At 40.0% G+C, this 13,951-nt stretch overlaps 2 protein-coding genes across 3 annotated transcripts in view; both read left to right on the top strand.

Moving 5' to 3' along the window:
• LOC118233823 (F-actin-uncapping protein LRRC16A-like) overlaps positions 1-6,074 on the top strand; it is a 65,012-nt gene extending 58,938 nt beyond the window's left edge. The window contains exons 34-38 of one of the 2 annotated variants that reach the window (XM_035429810.1): positions 1,396-1,444; positions 1,715-1,945; positions 2,176-2,307; positions 3,613-3,765; positions 4,337-6,074. In XM_035429810.1, the coding sequence (XP_035285701.1) occupies positions 1,396-1,444; positions 1,715-1,945; positions 2,176-2,307; positions 3,613-3,765; positions 4,337-4,509 (738 nt within the window). In that variant the 3' untranslated portion in view covers positions 4,510-6,074. The remainder of the gene's footprint in view (positions 1-1,395; positions 1,445-1,714; positions 1,946-2,175; positions 2,308-3,612; positions 3,766-4,336) is intronic. The other variant, XM_035429811.1, reaches the window with a different exon arrangement.
• A 1,179-nt stretch (positions 6,075-7,253) lies between these two features.
• Positions 7,254-13,394, top strand: LOC118233159 (secretagogin-like). The gene is made up of 11 exons (XM_035428542.1): positions 7,254-7,762; positions 7,978-8,048; positions 8,686-8,772; positions 9,355-9,444; positions 9,726-9,782; positions 9,899-9,976; positions 10,974-11,029; positions 11,800-11,845; positions 12,212-12,271; positions 12,453-12,521; positions 12,733-13,394. Exons 1-11 carry the CDS (start codon positions 7,693-7,695, stop codon positions 12,859-12,861), a joined length of 813 nt encoding a protein of 270 aa, XP_035284433.1. The 5' UTR covers positions 7,254-7,692; the 3' UTR covers positions 12,862-13,394.
• The last annotated feature ends 557 nt before the right edge of the window (positions 13,395-13,951 follow it).

The following is a 13,951-nucleotide window of genomic DNA, read 5'->3' as shown; positions in this document are numbered from 1 at the left end:
TCAGAATGAGCTAATGACAGATCTGAGGCTGTAGCCTGAAGTCTTTCTGCTATAGGGCCCAGTCTGCATTGACAGCTAGCTGGTATTCTGACTGAGCCGCTTGTGGTTATGCACAATAAATATGTACAGTAGCACATCAGAGGCATATTAAATTGGTGTCAAATTAACACTCAAATAAGCCACAGCCTGAACCCAGCTAATGGAGTGCACACGCATGAAAAAGCATTGCTGTTGAAGTTATTAATGACGCCGTATATGGTCATGGGGGAAAGGCCAGAATGCATGGCGGTGTGTCTGTGGAAAACAGGTCACACCTGTGCAGAGGCCTGGTGCTTTTATAGCGTGCTTCCTGACGTCAGAGGGTTTTGGGTTCAATCCTCAGCTGGGTCGTAAACTTTAAACCTTCCGCTCTGCCCGGTACACAGCATCGCCGGGGATATAGGAGTGCTTACGTGGTGCTCTGAACTGGCATTCCATCAGCTAAGGTCTGAGCAAAAGGTCAGCAAAGGTTTGAATCACCCCGACCACAAAAAAAGTGAACCTGTCATCTCGTCCGCATGTGGAATCGCGGTCAAGTGAGGGTTGATCATTCAACATTTCAACACAAAGGGCATTATGGGAAGATATAGTGCCATAGCTGTTCATAGAGACAAGCCACGCCTCATAAAGCCTGGATATTGTTAAGTACGGAGTGGCAGTAACGAACAGGAGTAGTTATATTGTTAAGTACGGAGTGGCAGTAATGAACAGGAGTAGTTACGGCTCTCTGCCTCATCGCCCCTTTCATTCTCATTTAGTCTGTGGTGCAGTGGAGCTGATCTGCCCCCCGTCTCAGAATCCCCACTACGTCTCCACAAACCGGAGATTAACGGACTGCCAGTCCCGCTTCGTTTTAATGTGCCCCCGACTGACGCAGAGACAGGTGTGGTGCGTTTGTGCACGTCCTCTGATTGATGCTGTGGCTGTTCGGTGACATTTCCACACCCTTCATTCCACTCCAGCTTAGTTTCATACAGATGTGTCCATGAAATGATTGACATACGTTATATTTCAATGCAGACACAGCTCTTCCTGTGTTTAATTTGACTTCTTAACTTAATTTGACTTTTTGGTAGATATTGGTGGTTTTTATTCTTCATGTACTTATTATGGTATGTGTGTGAGTGTGTTTGTCTGTGTGTGTGCGTGTGTGTGTGTGTAATGGATAGTAGTGTGAAATTATATATAATTTGTATCATGGATGTTTAGTTTCACTGTTATTTTTGTGCAGTATTATGGGATAAGCTGGGAATCTTATTGAGGTGTGTTGCCTGGTCTGTTTTTATCACACTAAAGGTTGTTAGTCTGGTAGTTGTCCTTGCGTTTGTGATATAATTGCTTTGTTGTGTCTTGCAGGCTCCAAACCCCCCATCCAGCACAGACAAGACGGATGGAAGCGAAGCAGGTAAGTGACCTTCACCAGGGTACAATCCCTCACACACTCTACCCCTCCCATCCCCCCACCCCCCTCTCCTTCAGACTCTATTACATTCTCCACATATGGGGTTGCAGCTGGTTTCCCTCTTTATGGAAGGTTTACAACTTATCCAATAATCCAATTAGCCTGTTTAATAAGTGAAATCTTTCCCATGTTGACTGCTGATTTTGATCGCACATTTCTGCTCCTGTAAAGTGCGTGTGGAGCTCCACGTCTTTGTTGGTTTTGTCCCACCAGTTAAAGGGCACTCCGCCCCTCCAGACAGCCGAGCGCCGGGGCCAATCAGAGGCGAGGGAGGCGTGGCTTCGTCAGAGAAGGCTGCTCGGAACGAGGGCAAGCCGGAGGCCGCTCCCAGGATGCGCAACCCTCCATCCAGCCCAAAGCCGTCCCCCCAGGGCTCCAAGCCCTCCCCCACGGCCCGCCCCACCGTGCCACACAAGCCTCGCACCAGCAGCAGCAGGAGCATAGGTAAGAGCCGGGGATTTTAGGGTTAATCGCACGTTCGGCTGAGGTGACTTCATGCTTTCATGATGATGTCATTCGAACAAAGAAGTTGCGGAGACCCCAAAAGCTGGAATTTTAACACCAAATTTCACGCGTCAGTTAGGCCTATGATATCTGAGTGCTTTGTGTCCTAAATGTGAATGCTCCCTCTATCCCTCATTTGGAGTTCTCATATAATTTGATTTTACCCTTAGACGAGGGCCCAGAATCACCTGGTGGGAATGTATCTCCAAAACTGCCACCGCTGCCCCAAGGCCTGAAGAGGGCGCCGTCAGACAAGGAGAACGAGGGGCAGAGCAGCCCTCTCTTTGGGGGGGCTGAGGAAGGTAGGTTTGGTATCTCTCTCCAGATGGAGCTGGTTTGGGATTACAGGTCCCAGCTGTCCATATGAACCTCGGGGGCATCTCCTAAAATGCCAACCAATGAGATTCACAACCCTATGAAGAGGGCGTTGCTTCATTGGTGTCAATTTCGGAGGAAATATAAACTACTGCTGAGCCAGTCAATGAGAAGTAGCTGGATCAAATTTTCTGTGCACACATTATTTCAGTAGCGTTGTGTTGCTTGAATGAAAGCTGCATAAGGCTTAGTTTCTTTCGCATATTCGCATGTGTTCATTTTTCCAGCCGTCTGTTTCCTGTATTTTGTCGATTGAAGTGTAAATTGCATGTGCACTGCTTGATTGTAGTCCCTGTATTGATTGTTTCCTGTCTTCCAGACTCCTTAGATCAGTTTGTTCCCCAAATCACCTTGTCTGTGTCCAAATCCCCAGCCCCACATTTTTTCATTACCTCACTAGCGTTGGGCACAGACGAGAATTAAAAAATAATTTTAAAAAGCACAAACTTTATTTGTGCTTGGAGTTGGACCCAAGTGTGTCTGAATATCCCATTATTCCTTGCTGTGGATTGGCCAGATTTTACTCCATTCTACTCCAGTGTCCTGTCCTGTTTGTTCCAGTGTGTAAAATCTGCTACACAGTATGCCCATGGCGTTTTCATTAGTTCTCACTGAATGCTTTCTGTGCATTTCCTGTGAGTAAAGGTGTTTCAGATGCCCACATGTCTAAGGGATCCTTAATATGATCCGGAGAGCTAACTGCTCTCATGCAGCGAAGAGAAAACAATTAAAAGCCCAATGCTAGTGAGGTCATCAAACTTCATGTCCAATGAGATTCAACCAGGGTCTGAATGGGAAAAAAATAGCTCACCACCATTACCTTACCCTTCCACCTGTTCCAAAGGTGCAAAGCTAAATTAATTTCAGCATATGTGTGGAACTTCAGCACTGGGTGTTTTGGTTTGCCCAGAGTTCACAGTGTCTCTTGACATATACTGTATGTACGCAGACCTACCGAAGCAAATTCAATTACAGCATTAACACCTGGTGAAGTGTGATCTCATAACATCATGCTGTGGACCAGTTCTAGAAGATGATTGAGAATGAAAAACAATGCCAATGTGGAATTTAACAAAAGCATGTATGTGCAAAGGCAAGTTCCCATAGAAAGAAATAACTTGGATCTCTGGTGTAAAACGTGCTAAAGGATCTGGTATTGGTACAGAACGGAACTGTGTCTATGGGCGGGGGTTATGGGTAATGAAGGCTGAAGGCAGCCTCCTTCTCCTCAGTGGACCTATCAGGAGACAGTAGCCCATTTGACTGCGATCAGGAGACAGGAAGTCCAAAGCCCAGAGCGAGAGTCAGGCCTTCACGCCAGTGCTCTGCCAGCACTGCCTCGGACGCTGACGAGGAAGAGCGCAGGAAGTCCCTCCCCAGACCTGGTTAGACCCAATCACCTTTCACCTTTCCTCCCTCTTTGCCTTCCACCTTTTCCCTTGTCTTGAGAGGCAGAGCATAGTGTTTCCAGGCTTTACTTTTTGGTCTTGTTCGTGTTCTTGTTTCTGTAATCATATTTGCGTTATTATTGCTATTATGATTTATTCATTATGGATCTTTCCAAATGGCACTTCACAAGATATATAAGCTGCATACAAACTGCCATAAGCCGCACATTGCAGTTTATTATTATTGGTGTTATAATACAGGATGTAGTTTTGCCATTTGGAAATGTCTGACCTTAGGTGTATTAAAGAGTATCAGATCAATGTTATAAATCTTTCATCTTGAGTGTTAAACCAGTTTCTTCATCCTTTGTCAGAACACTACGGTCTCTGGGTCTCATTAATTCAATATACATATATACATACCAGCATACATACATTCGTACGTACATATACCTACATGCATACATGCATACATACATAAATACATAAATGCATCCAGTCGTGTGATCGATTGGAAACAGCGCCCTCTCCTGTCCATTCTCACGCTGTTGTGCTCCTGCGCTCACAGTGAGACCAGCCTCTGTAGCAGATGTGGCTCCGCACCAGACCTCCAGGGGCGACAGCCCTGAGGACCACGACCCCCAGACCAAGGAGCCGTCTCCCGATGGGGACAGGGAGGAGGACCACGGAGGAAAGCCCACAGACTCCGAAGAGGAGCCTGACGAAGAAGACTCTTCATAAAACAAGAAAAGAGGAAAAAGGATGGGTCAGTCCTGACTCTGTTTGGAATAAGTCTACCTGCTAAATGCACCATTTGCCTTTTTTCCCTCTCCTCTAAGGCCAAATAAAAGTACTGTGATTGTTATTCTTTGTGAGACAGGCAGAGAAACTGTATGACGTGTGAAGCTTTAAGAAGGCTAAGCTACATCATTGCCCATGAAATAGAAATTGGACTGATTAGAAATGGTTGCATTATGGACATACTGTAGCATGTTTTTACTGTGCATCAGTAAACCTCTCAAATTGTCTTCCTATTTTATTAGTCAACATGAAATTAAGTAGTAGCTCTAAATAATTTGCTGCTCACTTAGCCTTTTTCCTTCCAGTGTAAAAATGCTGTTACCACAGTACCCATTCCATCACCAGCCAGTTAGAAACAAGAGAACTACCTCCAGTTGCGGCATAAAGTGGGATAGCGCGACCATCCATTGTGATTCTCTGAAATGATGTAGCTGTGAGCCAAATGCAGAGCACTGACCATACTTCCCCTGCTGGTCACTTTTGTGAACCTCAGTGTTGGGGCTCCAGCATCTGAATGCACAATACAGGACCTTAATGACCTTGTGAAAAACCTTGTTGGTTTGAGGTGGAGGCCTTTTTGCAGACTCACACTTGCACTGTATTATCCTGACAGCTTTGTAACCATAATTTAGCAGGTTGGTTTTGAAACTTTTTTTTTGTCATACTTTTAGCTATAAAACTAGGGGGGGTCCACAATAATGACCATAGTATAACCAGGGGGCTGTTTAAAATTCCTATCCGCTTTCTCTGATCCCTGATTGGATCAGTCATGTTGAGGTGCTGTTTAAGACTATTGTACTGCTTTCTTTTCCCTCATTCCTCTGCATAGCCCAAATAAAATTGACTGTTAGTCCAACTCCACCCAGTACTGTTGAATGAAAACGTTTGGCAAATAGTCTTAATGAATGACTAATAACTGAAACTGTGGTTGTCTTGAGGTATTTTCCATACAGTAGGCAAATTGTTGACAGCAAAATTTGTCGATATGCATGTGAGGTATATGTATATATGTGTATTCATACATCTGTGTGTATATTTGCATGTGTAATATACATAACACATTTACAAAGAAATATTTATGCATACACATATTGTGTACACAGTCCTTATATTGCTATAATGCTAAGCACATTAATAAATAAAGGGGTCTTTATATTTTTTATTTATTAGATTGAATAAATGGGGGCTTGATTATGTTTTTTAACTCATACAAGAGATTTTTTTATCTGAAAAAAAATGCATTGAATTAATAAAATTACAAAATGATTAACCATGAGGTTATTGAGTAGGAAGCACAAGTTGTCAACCCTACAAACAGTGATGGCTGTTCTACAGAGAAACACTTAAATGTGTTTTGGTTGTCAGATTTTTAAAGTAACTATGTACTGTTGTACTCTTGTGAAAAACTGAATTCTGTTCATATTGCATTGAGCTACATTGAGCTACTTTATTGGTTGTGGAAATTATTTGTGTATATTTGTACCAATAAAAATATTTTACTGGTTCAAAAATGTGTGTGTGTGTGTGTGTTTTGTGTATTTCTATGAGCCCCCATCTACAGTTCTATTATATACCAAAAATACAGCTGTTCTTTACATACATAACTCAATAACTTATCTACTATTAGAAATATATTTTGGTACAAGAGTGTTCCCTTTAATTTTGAAATTTAAGAATTTTTGTTTTCTTTTTGTACATACTATGCATTTGAAGTGTTAGAACATTAATGGCTATGTTTACATGCAAAATAGTAAGAAGTAGTATAAAAAGCAAAAGAACCTCGATTTATTAATCAAAGCTAAGGAAAATGTACTTTGAAAGTGCAGTGAATTCATGAGTGTTACTACCCTTCAAATTACACATTGGCTAAATAAGCTTTAAGAGTTTCTGTACTTTTCAGTGCCATTGATAGAAATGCGAGTATTCATGTCTCAGTGAAAACGGGAAACTGCAGTATTTGGTAAAAATTTATTCCAATTATGGATTTCTAGCTTCTGAACTTCTTTGGCATTACAATGTATTGCTCCCTCTGACCACGATCTGATATTAAACGAGGGTCATCATTGTTTAATCAAGATAAGGTGGTAACAAAATATAGCCACCAGGGGGAGATGTGTTTACACTAAAAATTACAGTCCTTTGGAATTAATATTTAAAGAAATATATCAAAAGTTGTGACTAGAATATACATTTTTGTTTTTACTTCTTAATATTATATGAATTCACGGTTAAGTTGTGTTGTATATTGTAAATTAGACAAGCTGACAATGGATTGAAAATTAAATTTTAATTAAACATAAAGTTTTGTGGATGATCCTAACAATACACTGGCAAAATAAGCAATGTGCAGTACTTCTGAGTTTCGGGAACTAATTGATTTATAAGAATTTTCCCAGAATCATTTTCGAATGAAATCCGTAGTGCTACTAATGGCTTAAATGGCTCTGCTAGCTTAAATACCCAGTGAAAGGGTATTAACAGTTTGGGCCACCTGTTATTTTTATTTTACACCAGATTTTTTTTTTTTTTTTAAATGAACGGGTAATCTGTTACAACATCAATAAAAAAGAAAACGACCAATCACAAGACATCTTTCAGTGAAAACAAGGATGTCTGTTAAGCGTCACAATATTATTAATTATTTAACAACGGATAATTAACATAGTTCACCATCCTATATGGTTTAACTTGGTTGTGATTTTGCGAACTTTGTTATGTCATATCAATATTTCATGCATTCCGAAAAGAGATAACATTACGAACTTTTCTTTCTTTAGCCTATTGCAATGAAAGATTCCCTGAACGTGTCGTGTTGACATGTTACTCTGCAATTAATTAAGATCTTATTTAGAATTGCGGAATTATTTTGCTCATCCATGTCCTTTTAAAAAAGTTTTCAAAGCGGTACACGTAGGCGTCATGGTTAAGTAAGACTTCCTCTCATGTAGAGCGGAGGTGGAGTTACATTTCTGCGACTAATTTACCAAGAGTTTACGAAAAGGGGCAGGGCAGGCTTCGGACAAATCATTTTTATACGGCAAACGGACTTAACAGGTGCCTAGCTAAACTTTATTTCACCGAAAACTGGGCTGATCTGGCTTACCACAACTATAATTAAGTACCATGGACAGCGTATTCGCTAACCTGGACGCAGCTTCCTTTCTGCAGATCTGGCAACACTTCGATATTGACGGTAGGCACGTCTATTGCACATTTATCACACTTGCATACAATGTTTATTCATATATTCGTGTGTTTTCTTCACAGTCAGTATCAGCAGTTTTAAAGTCAAATCAACGTACAAAATATATTAAAATGCAGATAGAGTATAACATATACTGATACAACCTAGTTACAGGATAATATTTATATGCACGCTAACAAGTTGGGAGTTCTTTTTTTTAACAGATAATGGTTATATTGAGGAGAAAGAGCTTGATGACTTTTTCCGACGCCTGACGAAGAAAATGAGTGTAGGCGTAAGTAAAAATATGCTATTGCAGCTATTCATTGTATTGTCTTTGTCAATTTGATCAAAAATGTAATATTGTTAAATCTCTAAGGAATAAAAGTGTAAAATAATTTCAAGGCTAAATGTCATTTTGGACGATGCGATATTGGCATGTGATTTCATAATAAAATAAATGTTGATAGCTGTTTGCTTATTTTCTTACGTGAGTTACAAAGCAATGCCTGTAGTTTCATGATGGTGATTTCCATAAATTGTCTGAAGCCAGTACAGCAGTCAGTACCCCTTCCAGTCTGCTTGCTGTCAGAACTTTTTCAATTGGCGCATGAATCTTGTGAATAACGAAAGCTGCAATAATTGACACCAGACCTGATGATAGATTCTTTTTAGCCACGTTCAGTTCTCACTGTTTCCGTTTTATGATGGACATTAAACAACATGCTGAAACACTTCATTTTTAAAAGAATGCGAAATGTTATTAGTTTACACAAAATGATTACATTGGCCTTGTAAGCTTGGAATCTCAGGAAATGTGAAATTTCACAGTTTTTTTTACATTTTTTTATTACACATACAAACATACAGACAATAGAGGCAAGACAGCTGTTTGGGCTGTGGTTTTTCATTTGCTTCTTCCATTCTTTAAGAACAAGATGACCGAGGAGAAGATACAGCAGCTGAAAAAGAAGTTCATGTCAGCCGGCACATCAGATGGACGTCTGCAAATCCAGGAGGTACCCAGGCGTAATTTATGAATTAATTATGATACTGCATCTCTTGCTGTAAAAGGGCTAAAGGAAAGGCAAAATGAGGGGCTACACAACCAAATGACTTCTTCACATCGCACATGCAGTCATCCACCCAGCAGGGGGAAACCTTATGCGCAATTGCAACTGACCTTTCTACACCATGGTGTCAAAAATCAATTTTAGTCATTTTGTATTCATTTGATCTGCTGAGGAAAATTCTGTACCCTTTGTATTCAGTGGATGTATCATTGGAATAACATTTTTTTCCCTTTCTACAAAATTGGACTAAGAAAATATTAAGTGATTAGTTGTGGTACTTGTTGATGTGTGCAATTTTTCTACCCATGACCAAAGTTGGGTTTCTTTTTTAAGATGAACCCATCATTATTGAAACCCAAGGCTGCAATTAGTGTTTTGTGCCATGTTTATGAAGCTCAAACAAACTTTATTGCCAGCAAAGTGGAGAACAGACTTTGATGCACCAAGGCTTGTTCCTGTAGCATTTTGGATGATGTATTCTCAGTGGACAATGAGTAACTAATTCAGCTGGACTACATTTTGTTGCAGCTGGCTAAGATGGTGCTTCCTGAGGATGAGAACTTCCTGTTACTGTTCCGTAGGGAGACGCCACTGGACAACAGCGTAGAGTTCATGAGGGTAAGGCTGCTAATTCAACTCCTGTTGTCTAATAGCGTAGCTGAAATAATAGATACTTACTGCATCAGCAGTGTAATGCAAAAACAAAAAACACAAACAAAAAAAAGCATTGAATGTCCATCTCTCTTAATTTTAGTTTTTGTATTTGTGTTGGCAAGTGAAAAACTTGAACCTTTTTTGTTTCCCCCAGAACTGAATTCTTTGGGAAGTTTTTTTTGCACACAGACTACTGGTATTAAGTGTTGAGTGGTTTGACAGTATGTCACATGTCTACTCGACAGATCTGGAGAAACTATGATGCAGACAGCAGTGGATACATATCAGCAGTGGAGCTAAAGGTAGAATGTAACGGTGTCCGTTTCATATACCATTTGTATCACAGCAGAGTCATTTTGTTCTGTGCATATTTCATCTCATTAGTTGCTCTTTCCATTGCTCATTGCTTGTTTAACAGGGCTTCCTTCAAGACCTCTTTCTACAACACAAGAAGGTCATCACTCCTAGCAAACTGGAGGAATACACAGACGCCATGGTAACTTCCTCCTGCTCCTTTGCTTGTGGCTTGTTTGGCTGTCAACTCAGAAACAAGGCTTTGTTGAATCTGTCACAAGGGTCAGATGGTAACATACAGCACGGCTAAACAGAGGTCCTTGGAAGAGAGGACCATTTCGGAGAGATGTGCCAGCTAATAATGCTGAGGAGTTTTCATGTTCTTGCAGTGGGATGTATGATGAATTCACCATGTGTGTAGAGTTCTTTGCGCCATTCAGGAGGCCTTGGTCTAATGTGCTTCCAGTTGACATCTAATTATTAGGATGACTGGAACTGTGCAATCTGAGAGCCGTTACAGTCAGTGCAGTTTATCCATAGCATTGAGTGTAAAGCAAGTGCGGTCAATTAATAAGCAGATTCGTGATTTTCTTACTTGCCACAGCTGACATTTTTACATAAGCTTTGCATGTGGTATATTTGAAATAGTTTACGTTTTCCAGGATATCTAAAACAGTAATTAGCTGTACATCTGGGCAACAGGGTTAGTGTTTCATAAGAGCCCTGAGGCCTCACCACCTCTCTGGTGCAGCGGTGCGACTTCTAGTGAATGGATCGTTGTTCGTTGACTGTCCTAGACTTTAATACAATGAGCTGTGTTAAACCCCATAATTCTTAGGAATAATTTATAAGTAAATATAAAAATATCCATGGCAATATATGCTCATTTATACATATTTACTTCTCAATTATGTATTGACTCACATATTGTAGAGCATATTTAGTATTTTGTGGATATAAACCATGTGAAGATTACAGGTTAGCTTTTTCTTACTTCACATCAGAGGCTGAGCCAATTCAGAGATAAAACACAAAATACTTTCAAATATTAGCAACATGCTGACCAGTGCGACTTTGTTAGATACAATGTCTTAAATTCAGCTTTTCATTTTCTGCCTTATCATGATTTAATATCTGTTTAAGAGGATTATTTTCAGACATCGCAAAGTTAACCTTGGTGAATCTTTTGTTCCTCACAGATGAAAATGTTTGATAAAAATGAAGATGGCCGGCTGGATTTGAACGACTTAGCCAGGTACTAATATAACCCGTCATCCTAGTTTGCCATGTGGATAGAGTTATTGATATCAGAAAAAGTGTATTTTTCATCTACACATAAATCAGCCTTGCTCATAGTACTTTATGTACCAACATAGGTGTGATCTGGGTATATTTCTTGAAGGAGCCCTGCAAGGTCAAACTGTTATTTACTTGCTCAGGCAGATAGTGTCAGTATTAAAGTGAGTTCAAATGTCCAGAAATAAATCTCTTTGTTTTGATGAGGTGACTCTCAAAGTGTCAAACTCATGCCCTTTGTTGTAGATATATTGAACATGTTCATATTCTGTTTTGATAGAATGTAGTCCTGCTGTGTTTTGTCTTCCTTGTGGAAATGTACATCCCCGGCAAATTTGTTGTAAAAATGTGCAATCCTTACTTGAAAACTTTCACCATCACTTGGTTGGATTTCATCTTTGAGGTTTTGTTCCAACACTATTTTTCTCTTTTTTCCTCTCAGTGAAACCCTTGTAAGTTGTGCTGTTGTTAGAACCAGAGGTGGGTAACCAAAGAGTAAAAAGACTGACTATGTATTTGCTCCACCAACATGCACTAAACCACCTGATTACAATAATTAGTTCTCCTATCATGCTGAAGAGTTATGCTAATTAGAATCAGCTGGTTTAGTGCATGGTGGTGGAGCAAATACATGGTCAGTCTTTTTTACTCTTTGAAGCCGGGTTACCCACCTCTGGTTAGAACATGACACTGTGTTCCTTAAAGCTGCTCTCTGTTTCTCTCCTACAGGATTCTAGCACTCAAAGAAAACTTTCTGCTTAAGTTTGAAATGCATGTAAGTTTTTTTATTTATGTATATTTATGTACATTTATTATTCATATTTATTATTTACTATTCTACACACTTCTGAAGGCATGGTGTTGTAGGACATTTGAGTGCTCAGCAATCCCCTGAGCTGTTTATTTTGTATTGAATTCCGCGCATGTTCTGCAATATGCAGCTCCATTGGTCCATACAACAAAGAACACAATGCAGGTTTTTCCCAGTATTTGCTCTCAGTCACTCACATGAAGCTTGTATTCAAGCTTACACTGAAATTTAATCAAGGTTTCAATTTTTTAAAGAAAGATGGAGAAGCATTCCTCTATACCGGGGTGGTTTATGCAGCTGTTTGCTTCTCTGCCATTCTCTTCCATTCAGGCCTGCAGCCAGGAGGACCGGAAGAGGGACTTTGAAAAGATATTCGCGCATTACGATGTCGTAAGTCATGACTGCTCAGACTGTTCTGGGATGGTCTGAAAAGTTTTTATTTTAAGTGTATTTTTTAAATTATTTGCCACTTAATGAGTAGATGTATTGACCAAGATATACAATTATAATACAGTAATACATGATAAAATACATTATATATAAAATACAATAATAATCCCCTGTTTTTCAGAGTAAGACAGGAGCTTTAGAAGGACCAGAGGTGGATGGCTTTGTTAAAGATATGATGGAGCTAGTCAAGGTGGGTCAAAGGGCCAGTTACTCTGCGACATGTTCAAATGAAATCTCACTCTGAATCAAGGTGTGAATTGTGCACTTCCATTGTCCCTAAAAATGGTGACTGTAAGCTTTCACACAAGACGTCCACAAGCATATTTGCACAATGCCTGGTGTGGCGTATGCAGCCCACACCAGTGCTGCCAGTGATTTTCAGTCTTCTTCTGGTCCCCCAGCCCAGCATCAGTGGCACTGACCTGGACAAATTCCGGCGTGTCCTGCTGGGTCACTGTGACGTCAATGGAGACGGAAAGATCCAGAAGAACGAACTGGCGCTGTGCCTGGGCCTGAAGCTGAACTCATAACCCCTCCCTTGAGTTGGCAGAGAAACCTCCGTGCCTCTGCCCACAGTGCCATCTTGAGACAGCCCATATTAATGACAACCCAGTGCAGTAGCTTTTATAAGAGGAGCTCAATTATCAGCTGAGGACGGTGTTGGGAGTGATGTGGGGGAGGGAAAGGACTAGTTTTTGAAATGTCTTGCATGCTCTAGATTTACATTGTTGACATTGTTTGTGGCATTATTTATATCTTAGCTGCTTATAGGAGTGTGCCAATATTGAAAATGTAATGCGCTGTGGTGGAATCGACAAAATTCTGGACAAAAGTGTGATGATTGCACAGGATTCTTCATCATCTGTGTGAAAGCAAAAGAAAGGACTAAGCTTCTTGGTGGTTCCAGGTTATTTGTGTTATTGTGGTTTTGCTTACCTACACTTGTTAGCCGTGATCTGAGAACTGTCAATGGACTTGATCTGTTATTGTTTCAAATGTGTGTAAAACTTATATGTAATTATGTAAAATAAGGGAATTAAATACATTGTGATGAAAACTCTGATATATGTTTGTTATGTCTCTGTCCACATCAATTAGAAATAGAAATTAGAATAAGAAATTATTCTTGAAGTGCATTGATCTCCTAGAAAGGGTCAAAGGAACCTAATCCCAATGGCTTTTATAAGCAGAACTTTGATTTAACCACTAGCTATTTAAAACAGACCGATATTTCCACCTCTTTAGCGCCGAAAGGTTCTGCCCAAAACCATCACTATCAGGACCAATGAAATCAGCAGAAATATTGTTTTTAACATTTTCTCTTGAGAGTGTAGCCCTGCATTGAAATGACACTAAGGTGAATAGAATGCTGTATTGATCCTAGGGGGTCATGAAATGTATGTTTATTTGCCAGAATTCTCCTTATATTTACAAGATTGTGTATGTCTAACACTTTGTAATTAGTATTTAAGGATTTGAAGGAAGGTGGCTAAAGTTCAAATTCCCATTTGCTGAACATCTGACCTCCCTTTTCCTTCATCACCCAAGAAAGAGTCACTTAATTAGTGAATTAATTTATTGGTCCATTAAGACATACATTTTGTGTATTATTCTGTTCCA

The sequence above is a fragment of the Anguilla anguilla genome, chromosome 8, assembly GCF_013347855.1.
Source record: "Anguilla anguilla isolate fAngAng1 chromosome 8, fAngAng1.pri, whole genome shotgun sequence".
In the NCBI taxonomy this organism is placed as follows: Eukaryota; Metazoa; Chordata; class Actinopteri; order Anguilliformes; family Anguillidae; genus Anguilla; species Anguilla anguilla.
The sequence above is the reverse complement of the archived record's forward strand: the minus strand, read 5'-3'. Positions and strand labels throughout refer to the sequence as shown.

Coding starts and splice junctions, on each gene's coding strand:
- LOC118233159 (XM_035428542.1), top strand. CDS start 7,693: ATGGACAGCGTATTCGCTAACCTGGACGCAGCTTCCTTTCTGCAGATC. Junction 8,049..8,685: donor CGAAGAAAATGAGTGTAGGC/GTAAGTAAAAAT, acceptor CCATTCTTTAAG/AACAAGATGACCGAGGAGAA. Junction 11,846..12,211: donor TGCTTAAGTTTGAAATGCAT/GTAAGTTTTTTT, acceptor TCTTCCATTCAG/GCCTGCAGCCAGGAGGACCG.